The sequence below is a fragment of the Metopolophium dirhodum genome, chromosome 1 (assembly GCF_019925205.1).
Source record: "Metopolophium dirhodum isolate CAU chromosome 1, ASM1992520v1, whole genome shotgun sequence".
Lineage (NCBI taxonomy): Eukaryota > Metazoa > Arthropoda > Insecta > Hemiptera > Aphididae > Metopolophium > Metopolophium dirhodum.
The window spans coordinates 83,448,245-83,463,310 of NC_083560.1; the positions used below are offsets into that span (position 1 = coordinate 83,448,245).

The 15,066-nt window shown below is 31.8% G+C and overlaps 1 protein-coding gene across 1 annotated transcript; it reads left to right on the forward strand.

The window, feature by feature from the left end:
- Positions 1-316: 316 nt before the first annotated feature.
- LOC132942502 (uncharacterized) lies at positions 317-2,555 on the forward strand. Its single transcript, XM_061010944.1, is given in 3 exon segments — positions 317-535; positions 538-1,282; positions 2,266-2,555. Coding segments are annotated over 3 exon segments (1,254 nt in total).
- Positions 2,556-15,066: the final 12,511 nt, after the last annotated feature.

Below are 15,066 nucleotides of genomic sequence, written 5' to 3' on the forward strand. Positions count from 1 at the left end.
AAATGGCTATCTACGATAAAGTGTTGTAGGTAGAACGTGTGATCTACCGATAACAGGCACCTATATTTTACACTACAGTGCCTACTATAGATACGATATGGATTTTACGACTTAATCTATATAATTTATTATGAATAATATATGGATTTTGTGACCGTATTGTATTTTTAAAATATAATTTAAACATTCAGTTACCATTTAGCATTTGTTCGTGACTCGTGTCATTTCGTTTGTTGGTGAATTTTTTCCATTTTTTTTTTCACGAGTGTCTATAATATTTTTTAATTTAGTTAATTTAGTTTTGTACCGATTTAAAATGAATTCTACTACAACTATGGGATATTTATACAGAAATATAATTGTTGATGAATTTAAATGCGTTGAATATTTAAAAAGTAAAAACCTTTTAAGTAACAATCGTTTGGTTTGCTCAAAAAAGAATATTGAAGGCACCGAATGTGGTGGACAATTACGTGAAACAACAAGGTCCAGTAAAAAAAGAAATTCGGACGGTACTTTTAAAAAAATTGTTACTATATGAGGTGTACGAAAAAAGGATGCCAAACATATCAGTCAATTCGCGCAGGAAATCCATTTTTTACTTATACAGACCTCAATGGTAAATGTCATAGTAATTTAGCTCTAACAGAAATAATAGAACTCGTCTGGTATTGGGTACATATGATACCAGTACATAATGCAGTTTTATGGACAGGTAGAAGTAAATCCACTGTAATTGACTGGTACAATCTGTGTCGTGATGTCGTTGTTGATCAGTTTTCAAAAAGACCAAAAATGGGAGGTCCTGGTTACATTGTACAGATAGATGAATCCCTCTTTCAGAAGAAACGAAAATATAATCGCGGTCGCTTACAACGTGGTGATTACGACCCACGACCACATGAAGATAGCGACGAAACTTCAAATTATGAAAATGAAACTCCGGTAGAAAATATCCAACGAAATTATGGAAATAGAATACAGGGACCGTGGGTATTTGGTTTGTGTTGTAATAATGACAACAAAACTGAACGACGGTTTTTCATTGTAGAAAAGAGGGATCGACAAACGCTCTTACCAATAATAGAAAGAGAGGTAGAAATTGGTACAACGATTCACAGCGATCAGTGGCGAGCATATAGTTTTCTGAAGGACCATGGATTTATTCATCAAACTGTAAATCATTTTGAAAATTTTGTGGATCCAAATACTGGAGCTCATACTCAAACAATAGAGTCATTGTGGAAGTTAGTCAAGTCCAAGTACAATATAAAAGTCAATGGTGCATCTCCACTATTAGATCGCCAACTTAAAGAAGAATGGTGGCGGTCATGCCACCCGATACAAACACAAATATTTGATGATTTTTTATCAGATTTAAAAAATACTTTTGCAGTATGATTATAAGAAGCAATCAGTAGCATTAGACCAGCCATTTATTGGTAGATCACACATTAGACCAGCCATTTATTGGTAGATCACACATCGGACTAGCCGTTTATCGGTAGATCACACATTGGACCGGTCCCTTATTTTTTTTCTTTTATTTGTAATTAGTTATTACTTATAAACGTAGTCAATAGTATCTTTATTACTATTTACTAATATTTATTACTAATTGTCATCTATTTTCTAAATGCTAAAATAATTAACTTTAATCAACAATAAGTTAAGATGACATACGTCACTACGTCAGTGAAACTTAATTTAATAAAAAAAAAAATGATTGGTTTGACGGGTTTCGTTAATTTAAAAATAATTACGCATTTTGGCAGCTGTGCTAGTACGCCGCCGGTTCAGTGGTACTACGGTTGACAGAGAGCTGACAATTTTTGTCATACGTTTAAGTAGCATAATTTTTTTTTTGCCAGTTCGTTACACCTTGTATATTATATCGTTTTAAAAGTTAGGACGTTTATGACTTTTTCATATTTTTTTCTTTTAGTCATGCTCATTGGCCACTGCGCAGCAATTTATAAATTCGTTTCAAATGGCATGGAATCTGATACATTAAATTTTATTTTGCATATTTAGGGATTTTTTATAAATAAATACATATTTAAAAAAAAAACCTTAAAATTCAATGTGTTTTTGAATAGTTAACAATTAACATTATAATAAAGAATAAGAGAAAACGTATCAAATTGGAATGTGAAGAATGTGGTAGTCAGTTTGATTATGACTAAAACTCGTCACGAGAAAGCGATACATGATGATAAAAAAATCAAAATTAAACATGTGGGGCTCCATTAAATCCATTTGAAGCCTCTAAGAAAAAAGCTACAGTTTCTGTTCCGGATGTTCCTTCTACAAGTGTTTCTACCATGATAGCTACACAATCGTCATCTTTGTCTTTCACAACTGAATCTTCTCCTAGTATTGAATCGACTTCCATGACTGAATCGTCTTCCATTTCTGTTGATAACATGACTAACGAGTTCTTAGATGTGAAAGTTGATGAAAATGTTGATATAGAAAAACCTACGGAGGCTGAAGCTAGTGAAACTATGCCTGAAGATGAATCATTTTCCTACATGATTGAGCTGGACAAGTAACCACATTCCTCTCTAATTTCGAAAGGGCTAGTGATATTTTAACAAATATAAAGACGGTTGCTGTTCCAAATCCAAGAATATTTGTCATCAAAAAAAAAAAACTATTGTCGGTACAGTTATAGATATTATTAATATTTTTCCGGACCCAAGAAAAACATAATAATTTGTATATTGATATTATATAAAAATTCTATAAATGATGTAATGTGTTTTTCTTCGTTTCATGTATAAAAAAATAATTATAACAGAAATTATATGTTTTATGTTGAATAAATGTTAAAAAAATATATTATTTTACAATATTTTACTTACTGATTTTAGATCTGAGTTTTTTTTTTGTTACGAAAATCGATTTTGGTTAGGGTGTAAATTTAATTTAATTTTCTATACACTTTAACATTTTCAAAATATTTAGACTCGTTTTGAGCTGTCTACGAACATTTTCAAATTTTTAGTTTTAGATTCTGAGTAGAGCAATACATGGATTGATTTTACAATGAGGTGTGTTTTTTAAAAATTTTTTTTTTTGTTTAGGTAAGCTGACAGGTTATACTTACAGGCTTACACATGCCATATAGCGATATAGTTATTTGTTTGTTTATTTAAGAATAGATGGGTTAACATCGTAACGACTAACAAGGGCTGTCCAATTGATATTGTCGTAAACCGGATTGCTTGACTTCAGTGATTTAATCAAAAGTATAACGAAATAATTCATAACTTTAAAAAAAACAGTTAAACAAACAACTATAAATTATAATTATAACTTAAAAAATTATTAGAATCAACGAAGTAATTTACAGTTAAAAATTTGAAACTGAATTTTAATATTCCCGTCAACGAGTATATATAGCGATAAACAGCAATAATCTTTTAACCTCTTTAATACTTTGAAGTCTAAACGTGTCCCCACAAAATAACACAGCTACTGCTTCTGCTGACACGTGACAACGGCGTGTGCAACTACCAGCGACGGCAGTGCTCACCGGGAAATTCCCGGCCTATTGAGATTTTGGTCTGGCGGCTGTATTAAATTATTATTTTAAATAATTAGTATTAATTAGGATTTATTTATACAAACACACACGCGTAATACAATAAATTATTACTTACTACTAATGACTAGAGCCCGACTTATAGGAGTGGGGGGGGGGGGGGGTGTGCTGGGAGGACTGCAACCACGAGGTGTGACACATTAGGGGGGCTCCCATGTATTACTGTAATATAGTAATATACGATTTATTTATATCAATCAACATTAAATAATTAAATTACTTATAGACTTATGGTATAATTTATTTAAAATCTTGAAATATAAATTAAATAAGTAGGTATAAAAAAATGAAATAGAAAAAAGTCTACTATTTTTATTTTTATTTTTATATAACTTTTTGTATGTTTCATCTTAAGAAAAATTTTTCTTGGCTATACCGGCGAACGAATCCTAGACTCGCCTATGAATGGATGGCATTAAATTTGAATTCAATGATAATATGATATAAATATATAATATTATCATTGTATACGAAAAACGGTTGTAAACGGAGACGGTTTGTTAGCCTAGGATTTTTTATACTATACTTCGGTACCTATATTGTTATTACTTATTGATTGTTCACGTCAGTATCTTTAATATCGAGTTCGTCAATTTAAAAAAAAAAATTATTGACGGACGACCACACAAGTTCGATTGGGTTCAACTCATCTTGATTTAGTGGTAACTAGTAAACGTAATACGGAATCCAACATTTTTTTCAATTAAATATAACAATTTTTCTTTAATTATTTTTCCTTGTTGTCCTGGTACTTTTTCCATCGCCAAAATAACATTATTTACTATTTGCATAGAATCACACAAAGTTAAACTCGAACGTTCCAATTGTTTTAAACTTTTCACTAGTATAAAAAAATGAGATTGAATAAATGTAAGGTCACTTTTAACAGACTCCAAACTTCGCATATTAATACATTTTTTTATACTAACAACATTTTTATCTTCTAATTTCTGTAAAATTATTTTGAGATTATCAAAATGGGCTGCACAAAAATTAACTGCTTTAATCCATGTCCCCCAAGTCTGGTTAACACTGGTTCTGGCGGCAAAGGCACACTGGGCATTATTTCTTTGTATACATCTACTCTCTGAGGTGCTTTAAGAAATACTTTTTTTTAAATTACTAACCAAAGTATTTACATTGGGGTACATTTCTCTAACTTTTTCTGCTAGACGCTGGATCATGTGAGTAAGACATGAAATGTGTATCATATTAGGAAAAAATACGTTTAATGTTTTACCAGCTTTGATCATATATGGTGCTGCATCGGAACATAAAAGTAATACTTTTTCATCATTCCCACCATGAGGCCACAATATTCTCAGGCTGTCATTTACGAAGCGAGAAATTGTCGAATGATTAGTTTTATCTAATTTTTTGCATGCAATTAAAAATGGTTTACTAGGACTTTGTTAATTTAACACACCAACCAAAAGGTTTGCAATATAACTACCGTTGATATCTGTAGTTTCATCAACGACTAAATATATATACGAGTCTCCAATTTTTTCTCTAATTTTTTCAATTGTACTTACATAACACGGATGTAAGAAAGATTTTCGTAGAGTGCTTTCATCAGGAATGTGTTTTTTTGTATAATTTTGTAAAAAATTGTGGAAAACTGGATTTTTAAGGTATATTTGGTGCTATGAGGCTCAAACACAGATCTTCATTAAAACTTGATGTTTTTGGTTTAAATTCATCTCCCATCAACATTTGTTTACTATTGTTAGAACTTTTTTTCAAACATTTCAAATGAAACTCGGTAGTTACATGTTGTGTTATTTGAAATTTTTTGTTACAACGCACTTGCCGATCACAAACTTGACAATAAATTACTAATCCACTAGTGGTAAACACAGTTTTGTCGCGATTATAAGGCTCAATCCATCGAGTTATGGATGAACCCAAATTAGATTTAGTTTTTGGAATTTTGTTTGTTTTTAAAACGGGATAAACAAGCACTACAGCGGACAAACACGTTGACGTACGAAACTACGAACGATGGTCGATGACTGCGTATTAATTAATTGTCGTCGTGCCGGGTGGTGGTTATTATCACCGGTCAACATATTTTTGTCGGCCGGGAATTTCCGACTATTAGATTATTATTAGCGACTTTATTCAGGACGCGAGTGTGTACGTTGTACGTACTACGTATGATTGTTAATACCTATCATATCTATTCATGCTCCGATCTCATACAGTGAGGCAATTCCAAAATTTATTGTAAAATAAAATTATTTATTTATTAAAAACCTATTAAATATGCATGTCATATGCATTTATGAACAAATATGCAAAAACCCTCGAAATATGCAAAATATGCAATATAAAATTTGGTGTTTAAAATCGGTGCGATATGAACCGTGGACATTTTAAACCCCCATAGACGTGCATACACTTAGTACGAACATGCAAATGCATATAAATCCGGGCTCTAGTTATTACTTATTGATTGTTCACGTCAGTATCTTTAATATCGAGTTCGTCAATTTAAAAAAAAAATTTTTGACGGACGACCACACAAGTTCGATTGGGTTCAACTCATCTTGATTTAGTGGTAACTAGTAAACGTAATACGGTTGCTATGTACGGGACCCCTCTACTCCGCTCCAACACATAGTTAGAATATTCGTATATCTAATGTACTAGGATAACACATAGATGGTTGGGATGATGTCAGCGTAGTGCACAAGACCCTGGGAGAGCAACATTATAATTGTTAGCAACAGATTCAGCATCCGCCAACGCAGGCACGTAGCTAAGGGGGGGGGTGGCAGGGTGTGCCAGGCCCACCCTATTATGTGTCCGGCCGTAGGCCGGCCCACCCAAAGTATTCAGAGGGGCCCATTATTATACGGGGGCTTTTAATTTTAATGAAATTTCAAGTTTTTAATATTGTCTAAATATTACACAAATAAAACCAAATATATCGGGTTTTAATTAGAATCTAAAATAAGTTACGTAACTAAATTCAATCCATGTCCATTTCTGGAATAAAATATGTATATTGTATTACATTTAAATTCTGTTCCTACTAAGAATCGGTGATAATTTATTTTTTATAAATCATAATATCGTCAACGATTGATTAGGAAATAATTGCTATTTAAAGCCCAACACTGGTACCATATTATTACAGTATACTAGCATGTCATGTTATTCTTATCTTATCTAGACAGTGACTGTTGTATACTTTTATGTCTATTTTTAAAATACTTTTGAGTAAGGGTATTGTCATTATATTGATTCATATAGAATTATATTATTATTATGGTCGTCAACTCGTCTGTCGAACACCCCTACAACTGTACAAGGTAATATATTTAGGTAGGGGGCCCATCTAACATTGGCCCACCTAGTGAATATTTTCTGACTACGTGCCTGCGCCAACGGCCAGATGGTAGAACCCGAGCCGGTAAGAATATCTGTGGGAACTCCGCGACGCGCAATAGATTCTATGAATTAGATCTTGGCACTGTAACAACACGGCCGTGGGTATACGCACTTATTACAACGATACCCCGCATCTACCAAAGGCACATCTGCAACCCTGAGTCATAGGTCAGTGTTCGCACTACGAAACAGTCAACCATCTAATTATGGAAGGCCCCACGAACTGTGAAGACCACCGACACAGTCCGCCTGGGATCTAGTAAAGGGAGGGGAGCCCAGGGAGCGGCCCATCATTCAGACGTGAGATTCTAACCTAACCTAACCTCTTCGCTTCTGGTAAATCACCATTTTCTCGTTTGGACTTATAGGCGTGAAATATATAGTTAAACAAATTTTGATTATTTTTAAATAAGTTTTATGTTTACATATAATTGTCATAAACGACCTTCATAATTTTATAGTATATTTATACCTATTCTTGGTCCTGTTTGGCTCCGGTGTGTATAAAACTGGAATCGCGGAAATTTCCCCCTGACTGTTTTCGGTGTAGTAGGACATTTCCCCCCATTTTAGATTCCGAGTGGAACGATGAATGTATTGATTTTACAATGATGTGTGTTTTTTGTGTCTTTCATCGCCTTTTAGGACAGTAAAAATGCTTAGATTTTCTTCAACAGTATATTTTCTGATAGGAAAGTGAATCTAGTTGGTACTTTGGGGGGGGGGGGGGGGGAGGTCAAAAGTAATTTCCCATTAGTTTTCAAAAACGCCGTGAAAAACAAAAAAAAAAAAAATAAGGAAAAACAGGAATTTTTACGCAAAATCGATTTTGGTGTTGGGTGTAAATTTAATTTAATTTTCTATTATACACTATAAAATAGTGGCTACACCAGCTCGATCCCGTCCTTGAAAAGCCTGGCCCGTAGTGACATTGGACCGGGCCGGGCCATTGAAATAAAATAAAGGGTTGGACCGTGGTTTTTAAGTCTTTGAATTTTATTCCTGACCGGGCCTGGGTTATTTTTGTACAATTTTTCGGGCTGGGCACAGCTGGACTTCGAATAATATATCAAGGGTTGGATCGGGCTTTTTAAAGATTTTTCTTCGACAGTAAAATATAATCACAATTTAAAATAATAAATACTAATGATAAAACCGACGTTGGTACAGATAGTAGATACTTAAAGACCTGCAAGGGCCGGGCCGACCCGACCCGGTCCTAAAAAGCCCAGCCCGTAGTGACATTGGACTGGGCCGGGCCTTTGAAATAAAATAAAGGGTTGGATCGGGCTTTTTATGTCTTGGAATTTTATTCTGGACTGGGCCTGTGCTTTTTTTTGTACAATTTTTCGGGCCGGGCTGGACATTCAATATTAAATCAGGGGTTAGACCGGGCTTTTTGATTTGCGATTCGAATATCACCGCCACCGCCGCAGTCCACTTGCCGCCGTGTCTGATGTTTACCCCAAAGGGAAGCACAAACAGCTCGGACAAGTGTCGCATCCCCACGCAGCACCTCCGTTACCTCATAGACATAATAATAAATGGACTGCGCTTTCCTCACCCCCCATCTATCTGAATCTGAAATGAAAATTGTGTGAGTGAGATAGAAACTGTTGGGGGCAATCATGAAAGAAATAATAATTATATTTCATTCATGCCATGAAATTATTGTAATTTATAGATCATAAAACCGATAAGTAGTGATAACCATCATTGATATTTGATAATGTCATAAATAATATCATGGAATAATTATCATGGGTTAGAACCAGGTATCTCCACTTTTTTTCGAAACACATGTTTTGCATTTTCTGATGAAGAATAATTTTGTCGACATTTAGGTGCAATAACGAGGTATATCCGTTTATTAACCGAAACATGGACAACACTGTTCCAGCCGCATGTTATGATAAGTGATAACATAATATTATTTGATCAGTTATCACGTATCAGTTTTTATATTAATTCATACATTATTTACCTAATTTATTATTTTATTAATTTATAATAAATAATAATTAATAACAATTTACTGTTTTAATCGGTTATAATATAAAGACGTATAAAACAATATATTTTAATATTTTTATTACCTATTGTTTTGATTATATTATATGACAATATGAACGGTGATGGTAGTATACGTCTTAATAGTCTCGAAGATTTCGATGTTTCCTTTTTCGATTTGGACGATTCTTTCGCAGACCCCGATTTTAAACTAGACAGTGATTTTATACTTGAAACAGTTGATAATTTATCTGACAGTGAGCTTATATTTGAAAGAAATGATGGTTTATCTGACAGAGACGATTTAGGGGGTATTTTATGTTTGGACTCTGATGACGAATGCGAAAAAAATAAGTTAAATGGTCCCAGATAATTGAAGCCCCCGATAGTAGCAACTCTGATGAAGGAACTATTAATGAAATTCCAACAAGGAATGGTAAGAAAAGAAAAGCAAATCCAAACATTTGGGAAAGAAATGTAGCAAAAAACAAAGGGCCACAGGTGAGGAGTATACAAGTATTTATACAAACAAGGTAGTACCAAAACGTGTAATTGGTCCTGCATGTAAATGCATATACAAATGTTTTTTCTAAAATCACCGATACAGATAAATCTTCGATAATCAATGCCTTCAATGCAATAGGTAATAAAGAAAAACAAGACACTTTTATATGTGGCCTCTAGTGAAAGGAACACCCGAAATAAAAAATCGGTTCCATGTACTCATCAAATACGATTAACTACAAACGAATTAATCGTTTGTAAAATTGCTTTTTGTTCATTGTTTGGTATAGGAAAATCATTAGTAGACAGACTCATACACAATATCAAAAATAATAAACCAAGTCCACAAGATTTACGTGACAAACACTTGAAACGCCCAAATAAAATATCAAATGACATAATATTTAAAATGGATGCCCATATTAACAGTTTCCCAAAAGTCCAGTCCCATTACAGCCGATCTGACAATTTAAATGTTCATTACTTATCCCCCAAACTTAACATTTCTAAAATGTATATACTTTATTTAGAAAAAAATTAACAGGAAGTATTTGAAATGATCCAAAGAGGTGAAACGAATATAAAACCAATTGTTAAATATGATTATTTTAGTGAATACTTTAAAAATAATTTCAATTTAACTTTCGGAACACCGAAAACAGATACGTGTCAAATTTGTGACCGCTTAAAAAATTTAATTGACCACGAAACAAATCTCGAAATAAAACGTCAGTTTGAGGTAGAAGAAGAGGTGCATATAAGAAAAGCAGAAGTATTTTATACTGACTTGAAATCGTTTGTTTAAAAATCCAAATTAGAAGAAGAAGTTGAGTTATTGAGTTTTGATTTTCAACAAAATATGCCACTGCCACACATTCCGTGTGGAAACGTATTTTATAAACGTCAAATTTGGGCTTATACTTTTTGTATATATTTCGGGAAGACAGGCAAAAAAGGCCAAAATTATGTTATAAGTTTCATTGATCATTTTCTTAAAAATTTACTCACCCCAGGTGTAAAACACTTATATATATATTTACGGACAACTTTAGCTCACAGAATAAAAATAACGCTTTATTCCAATATTTTTATACAGTTGTTCAATCTAAGTGTTTCAACTTAGAAAGTATCACTCACTGGTATCCAGAGCCGGGTCATAGCTTTTTACCGTGTGATCGATGTTTCGGATTAATAGAAAAGGTAAAGAGGAAACATGAACGAATATACTTGCCAGAATCCTACAAAGAGATTGTTAAAAAAAACATCGAAAAAATTCAATGTCATAGATGTATCCTGAGATATGATTTTTAATTTTTCAGATTACATAAAACCATTGTATAAAAAAAATTGTAAAAAGTGTGGAAGACCAAAAGTTTTCTATTATGGCCTATAGGTGTATGGAATATAAAAAATAGGGTTTATTTTGTAGTATATACGGAAATTCAGTAGGATTTGAAAAGTTTCAATTACAAAAAAAATCTGCAATATTGAAGTTCCCCGAAGAAAATTTGCCTCTATTACACCCAGAAGTTTTAAAAATAAAAGAGGTTAAATTTCGGGATGTCCAAGACCTTGCAGCGAAATATGTCCCGCCTGAAAATTTGTGGTTCTACAATAATCTAGTTGTTGAAGCTGAATAATGAGCATTATTCAAAAAACTAAAAAAGTTTATAATATAATATAAAAGTAAATAATGTTTCTAATATTAACATCACGTTATAAACAGAATGTTTATTTTATTGTTAATGTTATTTTTTATCATTTTTTTATTTGTTTTTTAAGTTTTTATAATGTAAAAATTATTTTATTTCGTATTTTAAATATTTTGATTAGCTATCATTACCTAGTTAATTTTTCTAATTTTTATACAGTAAAAATTGTTTTATTTCGTATTATTTAAATTTTGTTAAACTAGCATACTTGGTTACTTTTTTTATGATTTTTATAAAGTAAAAATTGTTTTATTTTGTATTATTTAAATTTTGTTAAACTAACATTGCATTATATTACAATGTTAAATTTTTATAAAGTAATTTTTTTTTATTTTGTATTTATATATTTTGTTTAACAATCATACCTTGTTACTTTTTATAATTTTTATTAAGTAAATATTGTTTTATTTCGTATTATTTAATTTTTGTTAAACTAGCATTGCCTAGTTAAAATGTTACATTTTTATAAAGTAAATTTTTTTTATTTCATATTTATATATTTTGTTTAACTAGCATTATACCTATATAGATACTTTTTATAATTATTATCAAATAAAAGTTGTATTTCGTATTTCAAATAATATTTTGTTAATCTTGTATTACCTAGTTAGTCTTTTTTCATTTTATAAGGTACGAACTACGAGTAGGTAGTAAGTATTGCCATATTTTATATTTTGAATATATTATTTAAATATACTACCAACTATGCTACCTAACGTCCTAACCTATGATAACTAATTAGGTTTAATTTTATAAAATTAAAGTAAGTTGTTTATTTTGTAATGTAAATTAAATTTTTTGTACTGGGTAGTAATAACTAGTAACCTAGTAACTGCAACTGTATCAGATTCTGGATGGAGTGATTGATTTTACAATGTGTGTTTTTTAACACTTTTTTTATCAATAACAATGCTTCAATTTTGGTTTCAGTACTTTTTCTGATAGAAAAGTGAATCTAGTTAGTATTTTGAAAAGGTCCAATTCCCAATACTTTTGAAAAAATTCACGAAAAAAAAAAAGAAAATTGGGAAAATCGTGAGTTTCGGTGCAGTAACCGGGTATCTCCGTAGTTTTTACTTAATTAATTATTATGAATCAATAAGTTGTCGTATTTTTCTATATTATGTTTTATAACATAGCTTATGACACTGTTATGAACGGCACCGTATATGCCCGTGATGTTCTGTTATATTTTATATTGTGTCCTTGGTTGTATCCAAAGACGACAATTTGTTGAAACCGTTCTCTGTGTATCGGGTGATAATCAAATGTTGATAGTTTATTATTAAAAAGAATACATGATTTGATTTAAATAAGAATACTTTACTTTATTAATTTTAACCATGTAATTTATATATTAGAAGCACACTACTTAACTCGAATGAGTCGAGTTCTAGACTGAATTGCCGACAGAACCGATACAATAGTCTTGTCGTGCAAAAGCAAAATATCTAAGATAAGACGCCTACATACAGGCGTCATTATACTCTGATAAACAAGCGTCACTATAGTCTACATAATATATAGTGGTGGGCATATAACAACACATAGTTTTAATGTTGCACAGTTTTCAACTATTTCTGATTATATTTTCACCTTAAATTGTTGTTAAGTCAAAATATGGAAAAAAAAAATTCCGTTTTGGTGCAATAAACAGGTATCTCCATGTTTATTTATTTTTGCTAGTTAAATTATGTTCTTAAAATAATCTGAAATGTAAATATGTAGGTATACATGTATAGATAGCTCTTCATTTGGAGAATTCAAATATGTGTCAACAATATTTATCCCCCCATTAGAAATCAAATAATTTGGTTATTTGTTTCTCCCGAACAATTTCAAAAAGAGGAGATACCCGGTTCTTGCACCGGACGCTTCAATTTGAGTATTCAATTATTTCCCCCAGGCTTGCCCCCAACTGTTTTTTTCTCTCTCATCAATGTCGGTTTCATGATTTCTCTCTCTAAGCGCAGTCCATTTATTTATATGTCTATGCGTTACCTACTTCCCCGTATCTGGTATCTACCTACAAGGAGGTAAAGACAGTGCGGACAAATATCGTTTTCCCCGCCGCCGCATTCGTGAAACGCCGAGCCATCGCCGCCGTCGTCGGAAAAACTACCTACTTGCATGTCGTTGCCTGTAGTAGCAACCACCGAACAGTGCAGTTTCTAAAATCCGTAATTACGCGTTGCCGCCGCATTCGTCATAATATTTACTTATTTAGGAATCCAAACAAGACAATTTGTCAATTGTACAGGAAATAGAAAACATACAAATGGTTGATTAGAGTAGGTAAATTAAAAATTATCAAATAAATAAATTATTAATACTACTTGTTAATGCCTAACTTTGTAAAAATTAATAAAAAAAAAAAACAAAAATGTTGTCCTTCTATTTAATTGATTTACTTAAACAAGTTATACTGTTGCATAGATAAAATACTAATATTAGCATATTTTGGTGTAGGAGCATGATGTTCATAGTTAAAAAAATGAAAGTTCAGAAGTCAACTACAAAGAACCATTTTCAAATGAAATAGATTATGGTATTTACAATTTCATTTTTCCTATAATTTGTTATTTAGAGGAACAAAAATATTGTTTGTATAATGTCACATCATAATTATTTGGTGAAATTTTTGTTTGCATGCATAATGAATGGATCAGATCAATTGAATGTTCTGGAGTTGAAAATAAATCAAAGTGTCGAATGTCCTGAAAGTAGGAATTTATTAGAAGAGTCTGGAGGATTCCTTGTAAGTTATAACTTTCCTTCAAATAATCCATTAATTCAATTGAGAAGTAAAATTTCTAATTTTTGTTTTCACTTTACAATTTTTGAATTTTTAACACTGTTAAGATCACTGTTATTTAAGTTAGTAATTCACAGTTTTATTTGAGATATTTTTCACTGAAAAATATTTTCTAGGAGAATTGAACTTGGGGAATTTTCATGGTTCTGTTTCAGATTACTAACATAAACAACAAAATCATTGTTTCAACAGAAATTGATATTAACACTTTTAAGAAACCTGATTGTAAAAACTTGCACACATTTTTAAATCTCATCCTAAACAACAGTTTGAAAATAATTCATTCAACCCAACTAAAGTATACTACCGTGTCCAAGACAATGTTACATTCAAGAGAGAGTGGTTAAGTTTCTGTAAAGAAAAAAATAAATTGTTTTGTTCTTTCTGTTTGGCGTTTGGTACAGAAGATAACCGCTTCACAGTAGGTTGCTCTGTACTTTCAAGTAATAACCCATACACACGAATTAAAGAACATGAAAAATCTGTAAATTATGAAAATAGTAGTGAAGCATTTCTACTTTTTACAAATTCTAATGATATTCAATCACGACTTGATACTGTTAGACGATTTGAAAATAAAGGAAGAAGAGCAGTTCTCCAAAGACTAATTGATACAGTAAAATTAATTGGAAAACGTAGACTCAGTTACAGGGGCGCAAAAAATGCTGAAGCTGCTTATACTTTGAATGACTCATCACTAGATAACGGAAATTTCTTAGAAATAATATTATTGTTAGCAAAATATGACCTATTGCTAAAACAACATGTGGACAAAGCAGTTATGCGAAGTCAGAAATTGCATAAACCCAAAGAAGAGGCTACACATTCTAGACGTCCTGGTAGATTTGTTACCTTTTTATCAAAAACTACTACAGATTATGTTATAGATGCAATTGGCGTTTTATTAAAGAAAAATCTTTCAGAAATGATGTATACAATTGAAAGATATGAACTTGGATGTAACAAAATGTGTTGGAAGTTCAACTGACGGTGCGAGGAATATGCGTGGACAGTAG